Here is a 23281-nt window from a genome sequence, read left to right as displayed (position 1 = left end):
AAAGCATCATAATACTACATGGAGAAACCTCTGTCTTACAAGCAATGGGGAAAATAGGAAGCTTCCATTTTTTTCTCTCTCAAATTCAAAGTAGGTTTGAGCACTTCACTGTGTCTCAAGTTCAAGATCTGCAATGGAATTTGTCCATGAATTCAATTAGGGCAGTCTACAACATAAGCATGCACCCGGTACAGTATGTGTGTATGTAATCACAGGGAAATGCTTACAGCAGTCTTCAAAATGGCATTTGCAAATCCCATCACAAGTGGAAATTTTGTTGAAAATTCATTTTAAATAGATATGAATAAAAAGGAAAGTCAAAGACACATATGCTCCAGTATATACAAGCTTAGAATAATTTTCAAAGTATATCTATGATTACCCTACATTCATAACCTCTTCTATCTGAAAAAATGAATTGTCAGGCGAGTGTATTCTCGGTTCTGTCTCATCTCAACAAAAATTTGAAGTGACAGACGTTAGATAGCTGTCCTCTTCCTAGAAGAGGCAGCCAGCCAACAATCACATGGCATACTCTTAAGCAATTAATTGTTACAAGCTACCTTTATTCAGTGTAGCAGTCTTTGATTCCTAAGGAGGATTACTATGAGTCATATGTTAGGTTTATGGAACACATTAGCTTCATTTTTTTGATGTCTATGGAAACATATAAACAGCTTCTAATTTAAAAGCAAAATAGGGGACTTCCCTGGTGGTCCGGTGGCTGGGGCTCCATACTCCCAACGCAGGGGGCCAGGGGTTTGACCCCTGGTCAGGGAAGTAGATACCATATGCTGCAACTAAGACCCAACACAGTTAAAGAAATAAATAAAAACAAATATTTTTTTTTAAAAAAAGGCAGAATAAAATCTTTTCAGCTATAGCACATTTCTTTAAAGTGATTTGAAGTGTTACATAGTATCTATTTCATATCATAACCTGTATTTATTCATATATAAATACATCTATGTATTACTACACATAATGTGTTATTAAACATGTATTAGTAACACACAAGATGTTATATTGTCTATGTATATTCTGTAATACATTCATATTTTCCACAGTAAATCTAAGGATATCAATGCCTTTTCAGCAAATCACCTTATAATCATAAACTAATCTAACATTTATAACTAACCATCATTACACTACTACATCCGTTTTACAGACAGAAAAACTGGTGTTAAGAGGTTAAAAAATGTACCTGAGGTCTTAAGAAGCAATCAGGAAGGCACCACAGTTACAATGCTGAAGATCTGTACATCGCTGATTGTTTGAATAGATTTGTATTTTTTTTAATCTTAATCATTTAATATATCTGTATGGTATTTCACAATATCTAAAAAAGGTTAGCACCACTTAATGCTGAATAAGGCAACTAAAGATATATATAAGCTCTGTTTAATAAGAAATCCTTGCCTTCTTTACTATTTTCCTAAAATAAATGAAAATACTCTGTATATCGTACCTCCTACACTTAGTACACTTCAAAGTGAATTAGGAAATTAATCCCACTCACTTCTCATTAAAAAAGAATCACATTATTCCCATTTCCCAGGTAAGAAAGCAGGCACAAGGACAAAGCTATCTGCCAATAGGTCTCACTCAAAGTGGGAGGGAATCTGGAATTAGAACACGTTATATGCTTGGCTCCTCATCTGTTTTTCAGACTAAAGGCAGTGTGGCTTCTACTATTCTAAAGTCAATAAAAGAAAAGCACAGAACTTTTGAAGTAGGGGGAGGTGGTGGTGATAGAACATCCTTGAGAGTTACAGGTGAAAAGGAGTACATCAAAAGTTTAGATTTCACTGTACTGAAGGTTAAACTTCACTATCATTTAAGTTTTGAAAGCTATTCATGTATCTTATTACTTTAGTACCATGAGTCAGAAACTCTGCTGAGACCGTGGTTATCTGCCCACAATTAGTCTCATGCTTTTATAAGAGAGATACAAGCTAAGAAATGAAATGAAATATGGAAGATAAAGAATGGGTCCATATTAAAAGGTATTCGGTGGCATGGAACTTGCAAGATAAGACATCAATTTTCAGCCTCGCTGATTACAGAATAGTACCCACTGCTTCTAGTGAGCAGAGGGCATTACAGGGGACAACAACATGACATCTGAGGGCAAATGATGCCTGGTAACACACATGATGCCTTCCTTGAAAAGAAGAATGAACTAAGTAAGCTGGTTGGCTAAAAAAACAAAAGTTAAATAACCAGACCTTTAGCCCTCAAAAATAGATGAGAAATATCTTCAGATAAATCCTCTAACTTTTGCTAAATGGTTAAAAAAAAAAAAAAACCACCTATGATCTCGAAGTGGGATTAGAGGTATGAATAATAATGCCGATAAGATTAATACAGGCTTTCTTTTTCCATAACCTAAAATTTCATGTTGAGAAACAGTATAACCAGCATATCTCTAATTACAGAAATTTTTTCAGATTCCAGCATGGCAGCACAAGTGCAACAGACAGACAGACCAAGAGTTGTTACCTTCGTGAGACATACCTCTTGTACTGATCGAGCAGCTGGCTTGTCTTGATGATTGGCCAGTATTAAAAAGGGTAAAGTGCATAATTGTGGGTGCTGAAGAGCTGAGTGCAGTTCATTTCTAGCAGTCTCTAAATCATCTTCTGAAGAGGCACTGTCTAATACAAATATTACCCCTTGAGATCCTTGGTAGTAGCGGCTCCAGTATTTCCGGATATTATCAGCCCCTGTCAAAAACAAAACAAATTCTCATATCGTACCTCCTACACTTAGTACACTTCAAAGTGAATCAGGAAATTAATCCCACTCACTTCTCATTAAAAAAGAATCACATTATTCCCATTTCCCAGGTAAGAAAGCAGGCACAAGGACAAAGCTATCTGCCAATAGGTCTCACTCAAAGTGGGAGGGAATCTGGAATTAGAACACGTTATATGCTTGGCTCATAGCTGTTTTAAAAACAGCTTTCAGCAACATGAAAAATGTTCCCAACAATAATTTCCTATTGGACACCAACACTGCTTTGAAAATTAAGTGCAGAGATCACATTTGATGAGAACAAAGGCATTGGAGTCAATGGGTGGATACAGCCTTGAAGGAGAACACAAAAGTTTAAGAGTCATTCTTCATGCCTTTCTTATCAAAATATGGAAGAAAGAATCAGGCTAAGTACTTCTTAAACTCAAAAGAATGTTTAAAGATTTGCTTAATAGTCCTGAATAAACTACCCTCTCTATAAACTGAGTCTGAGCCTAACTCAGAGAGCAGAATAACAAAGCTGTTCACCAAGGCTTCTCTCCATACCATTAACATCCGTAAGAGAACCACTTAGTGATCAGGGCAACCTTGTTTAATTTAAACAGAAAGCTATTAGGACAATACCTTATGTGTCAAAGTGCTAAACTCTTGATGAAGTAAAATCTTGGCCTTTGGCATATTTGCATAACTCCATTTGGCAAGAATCTACCAGTCAACGCAGAAGACACAAGAGATGTGGGTTTAGATCCCTGGGTCAGGAAGATCCCCTGGAAAAGGAAATTGCAACCCACTCCAATATTCTTGCCTGGAAAATTCCACAGACAGAGGAGCCTGGTGGGCTACAGTCCATAGAGTCCCAGAGAGTCAGGTATGACTGAGCATGCACGCACATTCATGGCCTCAGTGAGGTGGATATTCATGAGACAGGAAGATTCTCGCCAGCCAAGGCCAAGTCTTATTCCTTATTGTGTTTCAAACATCTAGCACAATTTACAAGTTTGATACAAGAATGAGGAAAATGAGGGAAGAAGGAAATGGAATTATATACTAATTAGGCTTCCAACTCTGAGGAAACTGGGGATAAGAGAGGTGAAGTGACTATGCTCCACTGATGTATACAGTAAATCACAAACTTGAGGTCTGCGTCTGAGTAAGTAGACAACTTGCTCAGGGAAGGCATGGGTATTTTCCACTATATCATGATGAATAATTCCTTTTCCTTGATTCATGAATAGCATCTGCAATTTGTATGTGTGTATGCAGGCATGCATGTGGGGGGGGGTGGAGGGGTGGAGCTATATAACCAATACAAGCTATGGGTTAACAAAAATTTGATATCAAGGAATTTTACCAATTTCATACATATAATCAAGTTATGACTAGTTAAAAACTATATTTTAGTCATCTACGGAACACCTAGCTTCTATGGTGGATCTAGTGTGCTTAGAGTTAGGAATTCAGAGCAGAGACTGGGACTGGTGTGTACTGGCTGCTAAGAGTAAAAATGTGTGACTCTTCTCAAACTGTGTTCAGTGAAATCATTTTGGTAGCTTGGAAATGGACAGTGTAGGAGTATTTTCCCCAAGAAAAATCAGGAAAAGCTATCTGTCAGGTCTTTTCTTCCCCTGGAGAGCCAATTTACCATGGGATAACACGGAGAAGAGGAAAGATTATAAAGGGACACATTAGGGTTCTCTGGGAGTAAGGGATGAGCCATCTGTTCAGTCTGGGCAAGTCTCTTAAAAGAGTAATATCAATCAAACGGCTACCATTTATTAACCACTTCTACATTCCAGGCACAGAGCTAAGTATTGTTGAAAAACAGCTCAGGTAACTCTTACAACAAAATTTAAAAGCGAGGTATAATTGAATTAGGCTTTGAAACTTATTTTGAGATTCAAAAATCTGGAGTATTCATTATAATACTGTATAAAAATACCCAGGTAAACATTAAGATCAAGGAAATTTGATGTTGAATAACCTTAAATATCTAGACTAGAGATCTTTTCAAGAAAATTAGAGATACTAAGGAACATTTCATGCAAAGATGGGTGCAATAAAGAACAGAAACGGTATGGACCTAACAGAAGCTGAAGACATTAAGACGAGGTGGCAAGAATACACAGAAGACTATACAAAAAAGATCTTAATGACCCAGATAACCATGATGATGTGATCAGTCACCTAGAGCCAGACATTCTTGGGTGTGAAGTCAAGTCGGCCTTAGGAAGCATCACTACAAACAAACCTACTGGAGGTGATGGAATTCCAGCTGAGCTATTTCAAATCCTAAAAGATGATGCTGTACAAGCACTGACTCAATATATCAGCAAATTTAGAAAACCCGAAAGTGGCCACAAGCCTGGAAAGGTCAGTTTTCATTCCAATCCAAAAGAAAGGCAAGCCAAAGAATGTTCAGACTACCACAACTGTACTCATGGCACAGGCTAGCAAAGTAGTGCTCAAAATTCTTCAAGCTAGGCTTCAACAGTACATGAACTGAGAACTTCTGGATATACAAGCTGGATTTCGAAAAGGCAGAGGAACCTGAGATCAAATTGCCAACATCCGATGCATCATAGGGAAGCAAGAGAATTCCAGAAAAACATCTGCTTCATGGACTACTCCAAAGCCTTTGTGTGGATCATAACAAACTATGGAAAATTCTTCAAGAGATGGGAATAGCAAACCACCTTACTGCCTCCTGAGAAATCAGTATGCAGGTCAACAAGCAACAGTTAGAACTGGACATGGAATCAATACTGCAGGGAGAAATATCAATAACCTCAGATATGCAGGTTATACCATCTTTATGGCAGAAAGTTAAGAGGAAATACAGAGCATTTGGTGAAAGTGAAAGAGGAGAGAGAAAACGCTGGCTTAAAACTCAACATTCAAAAAACTAAGATCATGGTATCCGGTGCCATCACTTCATGGAAAATAGATGAGGATACAATGAAAACAGTGACAGAATTTATTTTCTTGGGCTCCAAAGTCACTGCAGATGGTGACTGCAGCCATGCAATTAAAAGATGCTTGCTCCTTGGAAGAAAAGGTATGACCAACTTAGACAACCTACCAAAAAGCAGAGACATTACCAACAAGGGTCCATCTAGTCAAAGTTATGGTTTTTCCAGTAGTCATGAATGGATGTGAGAGTTGGACTATAAAGAAAGCTGAGTGCCAAATAATTGATGCTTTTGAACTGTGGTGTTGGAGAAGACTCTTGAGAGTCCTTTGGACAGCAAGGAGATTCAACCAGTCCATCCTAAAGGAAATCAGTCCTGGGTTTTCACTAGAAGGACTGATGTTGAAGCTGAAGCTCCAATACTTTGGCCACCTGATGTGAAGAACTGACTCACTGGAAAAGACCCTGATGATGGGAAAGATTGAAAGCGGGAGGAGAAGGGGATGACAGAGGATGAGATGGTTGGATGGCATCACCGACTTGATGGACAAAAGTTTGAGAAAGGTCTGAGAGTTGGTGATGAACTGAACCTTAGAGACTGAACTGAACCTTAAATATGCAAAGACAGAGGATACAAGCAGGGTTGATGCCTATCCAACCAAGAAAACAAAACAAGGAGAGGAAATTTATGCTCAGTTCAGTTGTTCAGTCATGTCCGACTCTTTGTGACCCCATGAGTGGCAGCACACCAGGCCTCCCTGTCCATCACCAACTCCTGGAGTCCACCCAAACCCCTGTTCATTGATTCAGTGATGCCATCCAGCCATCTCATCCTCGGTCATCCCCTTCTCCTGCTGCCCCCAATCCTTCCCAGCATTAGGGTCTTTTCCAATGAATTAACTCTTCACATGAGGTGGCCAAAGTACTGGAGTTTCAGCTTCAACATCAGTCCTTCCAATGAACACCCAGGACTGATCTCTTTTAGAATGGACTGGTTGGATCTCCTTGCAGTCCAAGGGACTCTCAAGAGTCTTCTCCAACACCACAGTTCAAAAGCATCAATTCTTCGGCGCTCAGCTTTCTTCACTGTCCCACTCTCACATCCATACATGACCACTGGAAAAACCATAGTCTTGACCAGACGGACCTTTGTTGGCAAAGTAATGTCTCTGCTTTTTAATATGCTATCTAGGTTGGTCATAACTTTTCTTCCAAGGAGTAAGCGTTTTTTAATTTCATGGCTGCAGTCCTCATCTGCAGTGATTTTGGAACCCCCCCAAAATAAAGTCTAACACTGTTTCCCCATCTATTTCCCATGAAGTGATGGGACCAGATATCATGATCTTCGTTTTCTGAATGTTGAGCTTTAAGCTAACTTTTTCACTCTCCTCCTTCACTTTCAATTTATGCTAGAGATTATTTAATACATAGTTAATTAGTTTCATAAGTGATGGTAGAACTAAGAAAACAACAGTGGCACTGAAATTAGTATATCTTAGGTCAAGTTCCCTACGTGCAGAGCCTGAGATGTGTCTCTTACACACTTGAGTATATGCAGAGTTCTGTCAGGAGAAACTGGAGTGAAAGCAGAAAGGGACCATGCAAAGATATGGTTTCAGAAATCTAACCTCAGCTTGATCCAGTGAGGCATTCTAGAGTGTGGACTGAACTGCGGAAGTCACCCAGTCCAAAAGGCAAGGGGGCTGGGCTGTTTCACTCCTGAATAGTCATTGGCTATGAGTCATCCCTAGGGAACAGAGAGGGTGGTGGGGCATGATCTCATAATCTCCCCAATATATTTCGTTGAGGCAATTACTGTCAGCCAAGGGCAGGCCTCTGGAGAAGGGTACAGGTGTGAGTCATTAGCAGCCAATACCCGCAGCAGCTGGGAGATGGAGGCACTGGCCCAATAAAGGAGATCTGGGTAGGATATCAACAGCATCTGCTACAGGCTACATCCAGACATTATCCATATGAGAGAGAAACATCCATAAGCTTGAAGAACAAAAGTAGAGACAGTATTACCTAGTGGTAAATGTCTAAAACAACAAAAATGCTGTGTGCACATGTATCCACACACAAGCTTTTTATAAATTTTACCAACAAAAATGATGTGTAGAGCACAGTTTTAATATAATAAGAATATATGCAACATACCTTATCATAAGGTATATTCCATAGAGCTCATTACTGCTCACAGAATGCTTTCACTGATTTCACCAAACTTTTGTATCTATAGCCAACCAATAGCTGAGGTTGACCAACTACAGTTCTGAAATAACTGTTGGTTGTACGAAGTGTTTACATGTATTAATTCATTAGCCATGATAGTCTTATGAAGTAGGTGTTTTTATCACTCTCATTTTATCAATAAAATGTGCCCAATTTTATATTATGTCCAAGGCTGAGCAACTAGGAATATATTTAGGTCTAGTGTGATTGAAATAGAAGGATCATTGACTACAAAAGTGACAAAGCCCAATAAAGAACTCTATTACCACATAAGCTAAGGCAGGGCAGGGTGGGGAGAGGGAACGGAACCTGTTAGAATAAAAGGTACCTCAGTGCTTATACATATTAATGCTCAGAGTGGGAACCTGTCCAAGAACATTTCCCAACCAATTAATTGAACGAATAGTATTATTAAGTGCCTACTCTGTACAAGTCACTGAGCTACAACCTATAAGAAGTATTTAGAAAGCCATTATTCCTCTTAGCTCAAACGCTCAAAGCTTGTGAAGTAATCTGGATCAGAAATGAGGCCTGCAACTGTATGAGAGGAAGAAAACATGGCCATACAATTGGAGGGTATCCAGGGAGTCAAGGGCTTCCCTGGTAGCTCAGCTGGTAAAGAATCTGCCTGCAATGCGGACTCCTGGATCAGGTTCCTGGGTTCGATTCCTGGGTCAGGAAGATCCGCTGAAGAAGGGATAGGCTATCCACTCCAATATTTTTGGGCTTCCCTGGTGGCTCAGCTGGTAAAGAATCTGCCTGAAATGTGGAAGACCTGGGTTCGATCCCTGGGTTGGGAAGATCCCCTGGAGAAGGGAATGGCTACCCACTCCAGTATTCTGGCCTGGAGAATTCTATGGACTGTATAGTCCATGGGGTCACAAAGAGTCAGACACGACTAGGCAACTTTCACTTTCACTTCAGTGAGTCAAGTATAACAAAAAGAAAACCAGATGCATGTTTTAATGGAACCTGTCCAGTAGAAATGCATGGAACATACTAGAACACCAACTCGTGAAGTGTTTTCATCTGTCATATTTTGGGGCACATAAGTCACCTAGTGAGATGAAATGACAATCCTAGGGCTGTCTTGGTAGATGAAACAAATCCAAAGACAAATACCACAACTTTAAAGAATGCCCTGTGTATGACATAATATATGAATACATTATTATTAAAACTGAAAGAACTTTTTCTTTAATCTTTAAGCCACATCTGCTCAACCTTAGTATTTCTGACTTTCATCACAAGCTCTGAGCTTGGAATTCTAAGCTCCATTTCAGCCTTCCGCACAATAGCTTCAGTCAGCAGCAGCTTCAATACAGATCAGGGCCACGTAAACCAGCACAGGGTGATGGGTGGGATACAGCTGGTTAGTCCAGCCGAGTGGCCTCAGTTCAATTACCAGATTCAAATAAGAAATGGATGTTGTCATCCATCCAGCTGCCAGGTGCTTTGAGATGTGAGCCTAACTAGGGAAATTCAGAACACCTGTTTGATGCCCACATCTCAGCCTTCCTAACTCACAAAGCAAATCTACACAGGGCAATGCACACAGGACATAGTATCCTACAGCAGTTAGAGCCCACTCTTATTTTAATGATTGGAAACTGCTTGCTCTGTGTCCCTGAAATTACAATTGTTATATAAAAAGGATAAATACTAAACTCAAACCTGATCTATATTTTCTTCTTTTAAATTAAAAACCAAATGAGGGGTTTAAACAGTAGAGGGATTGGGTAGAAGATGTTGCTGAATATTCTCATTACCCAAGTCGGATACCTAACAGCTAATTCTGAGAGCAATCAATCACAACAGCCTGGTTCAAGGCATCACAACAAGAGAGAGAAGACAGGAGCATAAAGTCCTCCATGGCAGGTTCATTTCTATGCCACACCACGGACTTATTCAATTAATTTCTCTAAAAGATATCAATCCTAAGTATTCATTGGAAGGACTGATGCTGAAACTGAAACTCCAATATTTTTACCATCTGATGCAAAGAGCCGACTCACTGGAAAAGACCCTGATGCTGGCGAAGACTGAGGGCAGGAGGAGAAGGAGACAAGAGGATGAGATGGTTAGATGGCATCACCGACTCAAAGGATATAAGTTTGAGCAAACTCCGGGAGATAGTAAAGGACAGGGAAGCCTGGTGTGCTGTAGCACAACACAACTTAACAACGGAACGACAAAAACAAGAGCTATCTACTCAGCATCAGATACTAACTTAGGTGCTGGGGACATAGAAGGAAACAAAACCAGACCAGACTTTCAGTCTTCATAGCACTCACATTCCAGCAGAGCCATTCTATCATTATAGAGGGACTGGTACTCCCAGCCTCTCTCCGGCCACATGGGCATATGAGTCAGTTCTGGTGAAACGGGACTCAACAAAAGTCTGCTAGGAGCTTCTCGAAAGATTTTGCTCCTCAACAACAAGAATGATGCCCAAAGAGAGCTGCCTCTTTCTTCCAGTGTTTAGATTTCATTAGGTGGGTAGGTGATGCTTTGAATACTGCTACTCTTCTAACAGCTTTGAAGGAGACATACCACTATGTTGAGGACGTCATAATGGGAAGACAGAAAGAGCCTGGATCTTTGAGAACAGTGCGGAGCAGCAGAACCTATCCCCTAAATAATGAGGACTCATTCTTTGAGCATACTAAATGCCAATTATTCAAGCCAATTTTAGAAGACAATTTTGTTATTTGTAGCATCCCCTCCCCCACAAAAAAGCTCAGTTCCCTCATATTAAATTAAGAGGCTAGGGTTAGGCTAACTACATGTGACTACTGAGCCCTTGAAATGTAGCCAGTGCAACTGAATAACTGAATTTTCTATATTATCTTAATTTATTTGGCTTTGCCCAGGGCACTCAGGCAGACCAGGCTCCAGCAGCCAGAGAACATTCCCAGACAAAAAATTCCAGGAGGTCTAAGCTGTTGAAAAGTCAGTCTGGTGCTCACGGAAATGGAGTGATAGGGGACACCAACAAAGGTTTCCTCAGCTACCTCCCAAAATAGCATATAAAGGTCAGTTTAGGCCATTTGACTAGCTCTTTCCTCAGAAGCAGAAGCCCCACCCCCACCCCAAATCATTATTATGTGTAAATAAATAACCAAGACTTGATTTACTCAATCATCATATATTTTCTAGCCGAAGAAGTAGCCATTCCTCAAGGTATTTTCTAGAGACTCAGGGAACAACATTCTTTTCATAATTACAAGATGTTATTTGTTATTTTCACCACATTGACATTTTCACTAATGGTGCAAAACAAAGGTGTATAAACCTGCAGGCATCCTCTCATGATCATAGGTACTGGCTGTAAACGAGTAGTCACTGTACCCTTGACCACCATGTAGGGATGGGGGTGGGGTGGCATGAATTTCACTTAAGAATGAACTAAATAAAGCAGTAAAAAGTCTTAGTTTTACCAAATCAGCTCTTAAAAATGCCAGTTTAAAAAAAAATGAAATGAGAAGCAGACAAAAAGCATTTCTGCTACACACCAGAGCACATGGTTGTTTGGAGGATAACCACTGGAGCAACTTAACTGTGAGCTAAACTAGCTGTTCATAATTTCCTGGAACCACATTTTTACTTGAAGTTTCAACTGAAAAACTATGATTATATTCAGTCTTGAGTATCTGATAGACATTTTCTCAAAAATGATTCTGTAAACTTAAAACTTGAAGAAAAACAACTGACACTATTTGTTTTGAGTGGTAAAATCTGTTCTCAAGCCAAAACAAGAATTTTGGAAAAATTTTTGTCTCACAGAGATCTTGACAGCCACTCAATGATAAGATTGATGATGATATTAACAGATATTTATAATAAAGTGTCAACATCTGAAAGATCTACCTAACTTATTTATCAATATTTCCCAAATGAAAAATGTACAATGTACAAAATCATGCATAGATTAAAAAAACACACTCAAAGCACAAGACTGATCAATGGATATGACATTACCAAATAAAAAACATTCACTGAGGTGAATTTTTCAGATACCACATTGCAAATGATGATTAAAAAATACAAAGTGAAAATTTTTTTGTTTTAGTTAAAGAATAAAATGGGAAAACTTAGTCAGAGAGTCAGTTCACTTGCTCAGTTGTGTCCGACTCTTTGCCACCCCATGGACTGCAGCATGCCAGGCCTCCCTGTCCGTCACCAGAGTTTACTCAAACTCATGTCAAGTCAATTGAGTTGCTGATACCATTCAACCATCTCATCCTCTGTCTTCCCCTTCTCCTCCCACCTTCAATCTTTCCCCAACATCAGGGCCTTTTCAAATGAGTCAGTTCTTCATATCAGGTGGCCAAAGTTTTAGAGTTTCAGCTTCAACATCAGTCCTTCAATACATATTTAGGACTGATTTCCTTTAGAATGAAGTGGTTGGATCTCCTTGCAGTCCAAGGGACTCTTAAAAGTCTTCTCCAACACCACAGTTCAAAAGCATCGATTCTTTGGTGCTCAGCATTCTTTATAGTCCAACTCTCACATCCATATATGACTACTGGAAAAACCATAGTTTTGACTAGACTTTTGTTGGCAAAGTAGAGTCTCTGCTTTCTAATATGCTGTCTAGGTTGGTCATAACTTTCCTTCCAGGGAGTAAGCGTCTTTTAATTTCATGGCTTCAATCACCATCTGCACTGATTTTGGAGCCTCTAAAAATAAAGTCAGCCACTGTTGCCACTGTTTCCCCATATCTGCCATGAAGTGATGGGACCAGATGCCATGATCCTAGTTTTCTGAATGTTGAGCTTTAAGCCAACTTTTTCACTCTCCTCTTTCATCAAGAAGCTCTCTAGCCCTTCTTCACTTTCTGCCATAAGGGTGGAGTCATCTGCATATCTGAAGTTATTGATATTTTTCCCGGCAATCTTGATTCCAGCTTGTGCTTCCTCCAGCCCAGCGTTTCTCATGATGTACTCTGCATATAAGTGAAATAAGCAGCATGACAATATACAGCCTTGACGTACTCCTTTTCCTATTTGGAACCAGTCTGTTGTTCCATGTCCAATTCTAACTGTTGCTTCCTGACCTGCATATAAGTTTCTCAAGAGGAAGGTCAGGTGGTCTGGTATGCTCATCTCTTTCAGAATTTTTCAGTTTATTGTGATCCACACAGTCAAAGGTTTTGGCATAGTCAATAAAGCAGAAATAGATGTTTTTCTGGAACTTTCTTGCTTTTTCAATGATATATCGGATGTTGGCAATTTGATCTCTGGTTCTCTACCTTTTCTAAAACCAGCTTGAAGATCTGGAAGTTCACGGTTCATGTATTGCTGAAGCCTGGCTTAGAGAATTTTAAGCATTACTTTATTAGCGTGTGAGATGAGTGCAATTGTGCCGTAGTTTGAGCATTCTTTGGCATCGCCTTTCTTTGGGATTGGGATGAAAACTGACCTTTTCCAGTACATAGTAAATACTGAAATATATAAGTATCAATACATGCACATAAGATATTATATATAAACAAAAACTCTCTGAGGTCTCAATAATTTAAGAAAACAAAGGGTCTAGGATCTCATATAGGTTTCAATAATTATAGCCTGTTGTTATTGTTGTTCAGTTGGTAAGTCATGTCCAATTCTTTGTGATTCTATTGACTGTGGCACACCAGGCTTTGCTGTCATTCACTGCCTTCCAGTGTTGGTTCAATCAAACTCATGTCCATCAAATTGATGATACCATTCAACCATCTCATTCTATGTCACCCCCTTCTCCTCCTGCCCTCAATCTTTCCCAGAATCAGGGTTTTTTTCAATAGGTCGACTCATCACATCAGGTGGCCAAAGTACTGGAGCTTCAGCTTCAGCATCAGTCCTTCCAGTGAATATTTAGGGTTAATTTCCTTTAGAATTGACTGGCTTGATCTCCTTGCAGTCCAAGGGACACTCAAGAGTCTTCTCCAGCACCACAGTTCAAAAGCATCAATTCTTCAGTGCTCAGCCTTCTTTATGGTCCAACTCTCACATCCATACATGACTACTGGAAAAATTACGGCTTTAACTATAGGTACCTTCATCAGCAAAGTGATGTCTCTGCTTTTTAATATGCTGTCTAGGTGTTTCATAACTTTTCTTCCAAGGAGCATGTGTATTTAATTTCATGTCTGCTAACATAGTCCACAGTTATTCTGGAGTCCAAGAAAATAAAATCTGTCACTGTTTTCACTTTTTTCCCCATCCCTTTGCCATGAAGTGACAGGACTGGATGACAAGATCTTTGTTTTTTGAATGTTGAGTTTTAAGCCAGATTTTTCATACTCCTTTTTACCCTCATCAAGCAACTCTTTGGTTCCTCTTTGCTTTCTGCTGTTTAGAGTGGTATCACCTGTATATCTGAGGTTGCTGACATTTCTCTCGGCAATCTTGGTTCTGGTCTGTGATTCATCCAGCCTGGTATTTCTCATGATGTACTGCACATAGAAGTTAAATAAGCAGGGTAACAGCCTTGACGTACTCCTTTCTCAATTTTGAACCAGCCTTTTGTTCCGTGACCATTTCTCACTGTTGCTTCTTGGCCTGCATACAGGTTTCTCAGGAGGCAGCTAAGGTGGTCTGGTATTTCCGTCTCTTGAAGAATTTTCCACAGTTTGTTGTGATCCACACAGTCCAATGCTTTAGTATAGTCAATGAAGCAGAAATAAGACTTGGAATTCCCTTGCTTTTTCTATGATCTAGCTGATATTGGCAATCTGATCTCTGGTTTCTCTCACTTTTCTAAATCCAGTTTGCATTATCTGGAAGTTCTCAGTTCAGGAACTGTTGAAGTATAGCTTGAAGGATTTGGAGCATTACTTTGCTAGCATGTGAAATGAGTGCAGTTGTACTATAATTTGAACATTCTTTGGCATTGTTCTTTCTTTGGGATTAGAATGAAAACTAACCTTTTCTGGTCCTGTGGCCACTGCTGAGTTTTCTAAATTTGCTGGCATATTGAATGCAGCACTTTAACAGAATCATCTTTTAGGATCTGAAATAGCTCAGCTAGAATTCCATCACCTCCACTAGCTTTGTTGATAGTAATGCTTCCTAAGGCCCACTTGACTTCACACTCCAGGATGTATGACTCTAGGTGAGTAACCACATCATTGTGGTTATCTGAGTCATTAAGACCTTTTTCGTATAGTTCTTCTGTGTATTCTTGTCACTTTTTCTTAATATCTTCTGCTTCTGTTAGGTCCTGTACCATGCCCTTCTTTACATTAAATGTTCACTTAGTATCTCCAATTTTCTTGAAGAGTTTTCTAGTCTTTCCCATCCTATCATTTTCCTCTATTTCTTTGCATTGTTCACTTGAGAAGTGAAGTGAATTCCCTCAGTTGTGTACAACTGTGTTGTAGCCTACCAGGCTTCTCTGTCCATGGGATTTTCCAGGCAAGAGTACTAGAGTGGGTTGCCATTTCCTTCTCCAGGGGATCTTCCCAACCCAGGGATTTAACGTGGGTCTCTGGCATTGCAGGCAGATGCTTTACCCTCTGAGCTATAGCTCTGTATGTTCACTTAAGAAGATTTTCTTATCTCTCCCTGCTATTCTCTGGAACTTTGCATTCCATTGTTATATTTTTCCCATTCTCCTTTGTCTTTCATTTCTCTTATCTTCTCAGCTATTTGTAAGGCCTTCTCAGACAAACATTTTGCCTTCTTGCATTTTTTTGTGTGGGATGGTTTTGGTCACTGCCTCCAGGACAATGTTATGAATCTCCATCTATAGTTCTTCAGGCACTCTACCAGATCTAATCCCTGAATCCACTTGTCATCTCCACTGTATAATCACATGGGATTTGATTTAGGTCATATATTAATGGTCTAGTGGTTTTCCCTACTTTCTTAAATTTAAGTCTAGATTTTGCAATAAGGAACTGATGATCTGAGCCACAGTCAGCTCCAAGTCTTCTTTTGCTGACTGTATAGAGTTTCTCCAACTTTGGCCGCAAAGAATATAATCAATCTAGTTTCAATATTGAACATCTGATGATGTCCATGTATAGAGTCATCTCTTGTGCTATTGGAAGAGGGTATTTGCTATGACCAGTGTGTTCTCTTGGTAAAACTCGGTTAACATCTCCCCTGCTTCATTTTGTACTCCAAGGCCAATCTTGCCTGATTCTCCAGGTATCTCTTGAATTCCTACTTTTGCATTCCAATCCCCTACAATGAAAGGACATTGCTTTTTGGTGTTAGTTGTAGAAGGTCTTATAGGTCTTCATAGAACCATTCAACTTCAGCTTCTTTGGCATTAGTGGTTAGGGCACAGACTTGGATTATTGTGATGCTGAATGGTATGCCTTGGAAACAAACAGAGACCATTCTGTCATTTTTGAGACTGTACCCAAGCACTGCGTTTCAGACTCTTTTCTTGACTATGAGAGCTTTAACATTACTTCTAAAGGATTCTTGCCCACATTAGTAGATATACTGGTCATTTGAATTAAATATGCCCATTCTTCAGCCCATTTTAGTTCAACTAACTCCTAAAATGTCAATGCTCACTCTTCCTACTTACTTGACCATGTCCAACTTACTTTGATACATGGACCTAACATTCCATTTCCTATGCAATATTGTTCTGTACAGAATCAGACTACTTTCACTGCCACCATATCTGCTACCAAGCATCATTTCCGCTTTGGCCCAGTTTCTTCATTCTTTCTGGAGCAAAACTTTAGCTCTTCCTCAGTAGCATATTGGACACCTACTGACCTGGGGGGCTCAACTTATAGTGTCATATGTTTTCATCTTTTCATACTGCTTATGGGGTTCTCAAGGCAAGAATACTGAAGTGGTTTGCTATTCCCTTCTTCAATGGACCATGTTTTGTCACAAATCTCCACCATGACCCATCCATCTGGGGTGCCCCCTGAACAGCATGGCCCAGAGCTTCATTGAGTTACACAAGGCTGTGAGCCATGTGATCATTTTGGTTAGCTTCCCATGATTGTGGTTTTCATTCTGGAATCTGTGGGATGGTAGTTCTTGCTTCTTTCTGCCTTCTAGATGGGGTTAAGAGGCTTGTGCAAGCTTCCTGATGAGAGCGCCTGGCTGTAGGGAACAATGGGTCTTGATCTGATGAGCAGGGACACTCTCAGTTCAGTTCAGTCGCTCAGTCATGTCTGACTCTTTGCAGCCCCATGGACTACAGCACACCAGGCTTCCCTGTCCATCACCAACTACCAGAGTTTACTCAAACTCATGTCCACTGAGTCAGTGATGCCATCCAACCACCTTATCCTGTCATCCCCTTCTCCTCCTGATTTCAATCTTTCAAAGCATCAGGGTCTTTTCAATTGAGTCAGCTCTTCGCATCAAGTGGCCAAAGTATTAGACTTTCAGTTTCACCTTCAGTCCTTCCAATGAATATTCAAGACTGATTTCCGTTAGCATGGACTGGTTGGATCTTCTTGCAGTCCATGGGATTCTCAAGAGTCTTCTCCAACACCACAGTTCAAAGAATCAATTCCTCAGTGCTCAGCTTTCTTTATAGTCCAACTCTCACATCTGTACATGACTACTGGAAAAACCATAGTCTTAACTAGACAGACCTTTGTTGGAAAAGTAATGTCTCTGCTTTTTAATATGCTGTCTATGTTGGTCATAATTTTTCTTTCAAGGAGTAAGCATCTTTTAATTTCATGGCTACAATGACGATTTGCAGTGATTTTGGAACCCTCCAAAAATAAAGTCTGCCACTACTTCCACTATTTTTCCATCTATTTGCCATGAAGTGATGGGATCGAATGCCATGACCTAGTTTTCTGAATGTTGAGTGTTAAGCCAACTTTTTCACTCTCCACTTTCATCAAGAGGCTCTTTAGTTTTTCTTCACTTTCTGCCATCAGGGTGGTGTCATCTGCATATCTGAGGTTACTAATATTCCTCCCGGCAATCTTGATGCCAGCTTGTGCTTCCTCCAGCCCAGCGTTTCTATTGATGTACTCTGCATATAAGTTAAATAAGCAGGGTGACAATATACAGTCTTGACGAACTCCTTTTCCTATTTGGAACCAGTCTGTTGTTCCATGTCCAGTTCTAACTGTTGCTTCCTGACATGCATACAGGTTTCTCAAGAGGTAGGTCAGGTATGCCCATCTCTTTCAGAATTTTCCACAGTTCATTGTGATCCACAAAGTCAAAGGCTTTGGCATAGTCAATAAAGTCGAAATGGATGTTTTTCTGGAACTCTCTTGCTTTTTCCATGATCCAGTGGATGTTGGCAATTTGATCTCTGGTTCCTCTGCCTTTTCTAAATCCAGCTTGAACATCTGGAAGTTGATGGTTCACGTATTGTTAAAGCCTGGCCTGGTGAATTTTGAGCATTTGTTCACTAATGTGTGAGATGAGTTCAATTTGAGGTAGTTTGAGGATTCTTTGATGCCTTTCTTAGGGATTGGAATGAAAACTGAACTTTTCCAGTCACTGGCCACTGCCAAGTTTTCCAAATTTGCTGACATATTGAGTGCAGCACTTTCACAGCATCATCTTTTAGAATTTGAAATAGCTCAACCGGAATTCCATCACTTCAACTAGCTTTGTTCGTAGTGATGCTTGCTAAGGCCCACTTGACTTCACATTCCAGGATGTCTGGCTTTAGGTGAGTGATCACACCACTGTGATTATCTGGGTCGTGAAGATCTTTTCTTCTGCGTATTCTTGCCACCTCTTCTTAATATCTTCTGCTTCTGTTAGGTCCATACCATTTCCCTATCCTTTATTGAGCCCATCTTTGCATGAAATCTTCCCTTGGGATCTCTAATTTTCTTGAAGAGATCTCTAGTCTTTCCTATCCTATTGTTTTCCTCTATTTATTTGCAATGATCACTGAGGAAAGCTTTCTTATCTCTCCTTGCTATTCTCTGGAACTCGGTATTCAAATGGGTATCTCTTTCATTTTCTCCTTTGCTTTGTGATCCTCTTCTTTTCACAACTATTTGTAAGGGCTCCTCTGACAGCCATTTTGCTTTTTTGCATTTCTTTTTCTTGGGGATAGTCTTGCTCCCTGTCTCCTGTACAATGTCACAAACATCCGCCCATAGTTCATCAGGCACTCTATCAGATCTAGTCTCTTTAATCTATTTCTCAACTTCCACTGTATATCATTAGGGATTTGATTAAGGTCATACCTGAATGGTCTAGTGGTTTTCCCCACTTTCTTCAATTTAAGTCTGAATTTAGCAATAAGGAGTTCATGATCTGAGCCACAGTCCTCTCCCAGTCTTGTTTTTGCTGACTGTATAGAGCGTCTCCATCTTTGGTTGCAAAGAATATCATCAATCTGATTTCAGTGTTGGCCATCTGGTGATGTCCGTGTATAGAGTCTTCTCTTGTGTTGTTGAAAGAGGGTGTTTGCTATGACCAGTGTGTTCTGGAAAAACCCTATTAGCCTTTACCCTGCTTCATTTTGTACTTCAAGGACAAATTTGCCTGTTTCTCCAGGTGTTTCTTGACTTCCTACTTTTGCATTCCAGTCCCCTATAATGAAAAGGAAATCTTTTTGGGGTGTTAGTTCTAGAAGGTCTTGTAGGTCTTCATAGATCTGTTCAACTTCAGCTTCTTCAGCATTACTGGTTGGGGCATAGACTTGGATTACCGTGACATTGAATGGTTTGCCTTGGAAACAAACAGATATTATTCCGTCGTTTTTGAGATTGCATCCAAGTACTGCATTTGGACTCTTTTGTTGACTATGATGGCTACTCCATTTCTTCAAAGGGATTCCTGCCCACAGTAGTAGATATAATGGTCATCTGAGTTAAATTCACCTACTTCAGTCCATTTTAGTTTGCTGATTCCTAAAATGTCAATGTTCCCTCTTGCCATTTCCCGTTTGACCACTTCAATTTGATTGGAAGCCTTGATTCATGGACCTAACATTCAAGGTTCCTATGCAACGTTGCTCTTTACAGCATCGGACCTTGCTTCTATCACCAGTCACATCCACAACTGGGTGGTGTTTTTGCTTTTGCTCTGTCTTCTCATTCTTTCTGGAGTTATTTCTCCTTGATCTCCAGTAGCTTATTGGGCACCCACTGACCTGGGGAGTTCATCTTTCAGTGTCCTATCTTTTTGCCTTTTCATGCTGTTCATGGGGTTCTCAAGGCAAGAATACTGAAGTGGTTTGCCATTCCCTTCTCCAGTGGACCACATTCTGTCAGAACTCTCCACCATAACCTGTCCTTCTTGGGTGTCCCTACATGGCATGGCTCATAGTTTCATTGAGTCAGACAACACTGCTCAGTAAATCTTCAATGCAATAGTCTGCCAATGGGTGGGGCTGTGCTGACTTCCTGTTACTTGTTTGGCCTGAGGCAACCCAGTCCTGGATTCCAGGCTCTATGGTAGCACTTTTGAAGACCTCCAAAAGGATACAGCCAATATGCGCATCCCTGCACTACCACAGCTATGTCCCTGTCCCAGTGGCAGGGCACTGCTGACCCCCATCCCTGCAGTGGACCCTCAAACACTTACATATCTTTAATATCAAAAGAGATCAGTAAGATCCACTATAATTTGGCATAAATACAGAGTTGGTTTCAAATAAAGATGTTACACTGAATAATCTTTACTCTCCCCTGACCATCTCCTATCGAAGATAGGCCAACTGGAGCTGAGAGCAAAATCTCAAAATTAAGAGGTCCGTATAGCAATCATACTAATCTCACCAGTCTAATTATGTTCAAATTCTAACCCAGTGGTCACATGCTTTGTGCTTAGAAAGATTCTCACAAAGTGCGTTACCCACCCAGGAGATTCTGAGACAGGTGGTCCTCAGGCTATCTTTCGCAAAAAAAAAAAAAAAATTGTGAACACTATACAAGCTGATACACCAATTGCCCTCTTTTCTTCTTATCCTCAACAAACATCCTGGATGTCTGTGTTACTCTAAACACTATTTTACATCATTACCTTCAATGTCGATTCCTAAAAACTGTACTTGAGGACTACGTTTGCTGTCTGATAGCTGCCCTGCTCCTATGTTCTCACTGTGGTTCACACTCTTATCACTTTCTGTCTAGATCATCAGAAGAGTATTCAAACTGGTCTCCTCACTTCTGTCCTGGTGGTAATCCAATGAAATTACTAATACTTGTCCCAAAAGCTAGCTCAGATTATATCACCACTGTCCTCAAAAATATTAAATGTCTATAACTTTAAATTCCCAAACGACTTGATTTAGGATTTACAGTTCTCTATGATCTGGCTTCAACTGGCTACTCCTATGTCATTTCTCTATTACTTGCCTGTAAACCCCACAAATGCAACTTCTGCTCTCCTGAACCAGATCCAGGCTTTGCAGCTTCACTTTGACTGTCTTGCCCTTCTGCCTGGAGTTTCTGCCACATCAGTTCTCCCTTCAGCTCTCATTCATTCAAATTGCTAAACTCCATTCAAGAGCCAGATATAATCACCTATTCCACCAAGCTTCCCATGATCTTCTAGCTGGAAATAACTTCTCTGAAAAATTAGCTATTTCTCTTGTTTCTGCTCATAACATTTCCACCCTGCAACAGTTATCTGATGGCATATATCATCTTCCTGGTTAGACTGAAAGAGCCACATGGAAGTTTTGTGCATTTATGTGACTCATTAATTCCGTACTTTGACTTCATCCAACAAGAAGACTTAGATATAATGGACATCCAATCAGTATTTTTTCAGTGAATTGAGCAGTCTTTTATAAAATACTTATTCAGAATTCTCAAATGCAGAATGTAGAATTTACCTAAAAAAAACCATGCCATGATCTACAAATAATCTCTTTGGTTTTGTTGGTTTACAGTCATTAGCATGAAATTTTTATGTTTCTGGCACATACCCACTTCTGCAGGAAAGTTCTTACCCAACATCTGATGTTAAAAACTTTTAAAATATATATATAAAACCCAACTTCACTTTGTTTATTGCTCAGTCTTTCTCAGGGTTCTGTTTTAGTATCTGGAAATGTAAAGCCATGATGCAGCATGTGCTAAGGACTGAAGTAAAGCCGTAAGAGCATTACTCTGTGCTCACTGTGATCCTTTTTGATCCTATCCTATTTGAGATCCCCTTCTCTGTTCTGACGGCCAACAGAACCAGCAACCCTGAGAAATTTAAAGTATGAAGAGAAAACACTTCAGAACAGAAAACTGAGAACAGTTCTTGGGAAAATGTTCCCTTCTGCGTTCCTGTACAAGCCAAGGGCTGACTCCCTAGAAGACCCAAAACCCCCAGGGTGAACACAATTTGCAAGGCTCCAAATAGTAAGCAGGGTTTTCTATTTCAATTCCTGGGCTATTGGCATAACACAAAAAGTAAAGCACATTTGTAAATAGTATTTTGGAAATCTGGTGGCTGGACTAGAAAAGCTAGTATGGCAACAATTTTGTTGAAATTGCCATTGACCAAAGCAACCAATTGGGGAAAGCCAAAATAGGAATGTTCTGGCTGCAGTGGAAGATGTTTGTTACATACTCAGGGTGAAATATGACCCTGTAATACTGTGGAAATGCTATTGCATTCGAGCACAACTTGCTGTTTCACCCTTACCAATATTTCTTTTTATTGCAGACTTTAACTTATCCACTAGGTGACAAAATTGACAGAGGTAACCTGGGGCTCCAGATTAACACAAATTCACAGCCCACAGAAAAAGTTTAAAACCGCAGAGGATGAGCCTTTAGATAATAATAAAGAATTAAGAGTCAAAGATTATAAGCCTTGGCCCTCAAAGACAGATTATCAGTTTCTCTAATGACAACTTCTCTATGATTAATTTGGCCCAAAATAAGTTATTACTACATAACCTACTCATGGAATAAAACCTTCAGAGAATTCTGCCTAGTCTACAATGCTTATGCGAACCCACCCACATTTACCCTTTCTTGACACACTCTGCCATTCTTGATGGTAACGCTTACCACAAATCCTAAAGTTAAAGTTCTCCTTTGTGGACTATTCCCTTGGTTCTATTAGTTGAAACCTTATTGATTACAGAACAACAGCCAAAATCCATAAAGTAGTGAACAAAGGGACAGTCTAGCCTTCAGGAGAATGACACCAATATTTAACTTAATAATGCACAAAAGATGATCCTTAACTTACTATGGTTAGACTTACACTTTTTCAACTTCATAATATTGCGACAGTGATACACACTCAGTAGAAATCATACTTTAATTTTAAATTCTGATCTGTCCCTGGGCTGGTGACATGCCATATGAGACTCCCTTCGTGATACTGGGTAGCAGGAATGTGCCTGGACTCCCAGTCAGATGCATGATCAGGAGAGCAAACAACTGATACACTCACAACTATTCTGTACCCAGATGAGCATTCTGCTTTTCACTTTCAGTATACCAAAAAGTCACATGAGATGCTCAAT

The 23281-nt window shown here is 39.9% G+C and overlaps 1 protein-coding gene across 1 annotated transcript in view; it reads right to left on the bottom strand.

The window, feature by feature from the left end:
- ARL15 (ARF like GTPase 15) overlaps positions 1 to 23281 on the bottom strand; it is a 462998-nt gene that overhangs the window by 222254 nt on the left and 217463 nt on the right. Inside the window, exon 4 of the mRNA XM_069556557.1 lies at positions 2521 to 2729. Coding sequence (XP_069412658.1) covers positions 2521 to 2729 — 209 coding nt within the window. The remainder of the gene's footprint in view (positions 1 to 2520; positions 2730 to 23281) is intronic.

Source organism: Ovis canadensis, chromosome 16, assembly GCF_042477335.2.
Source record: "Ovis canadensis isolate MfBH-ARS-UI-01 breed Bighorn chromosome 16, ARS-UI_OviCan_v2, whole genome shotgun sequence".
NCBI classification, from domain to species: domain Eukaryota; kingdom Metazoa; phylum Chordata; class Mammalia; order Artiodactyla; family Bovidae; genus Ovis; species Ovis canadensis.
This window is presented reverse-complemented; position numbering and strand designations above follow the sequence as displayed.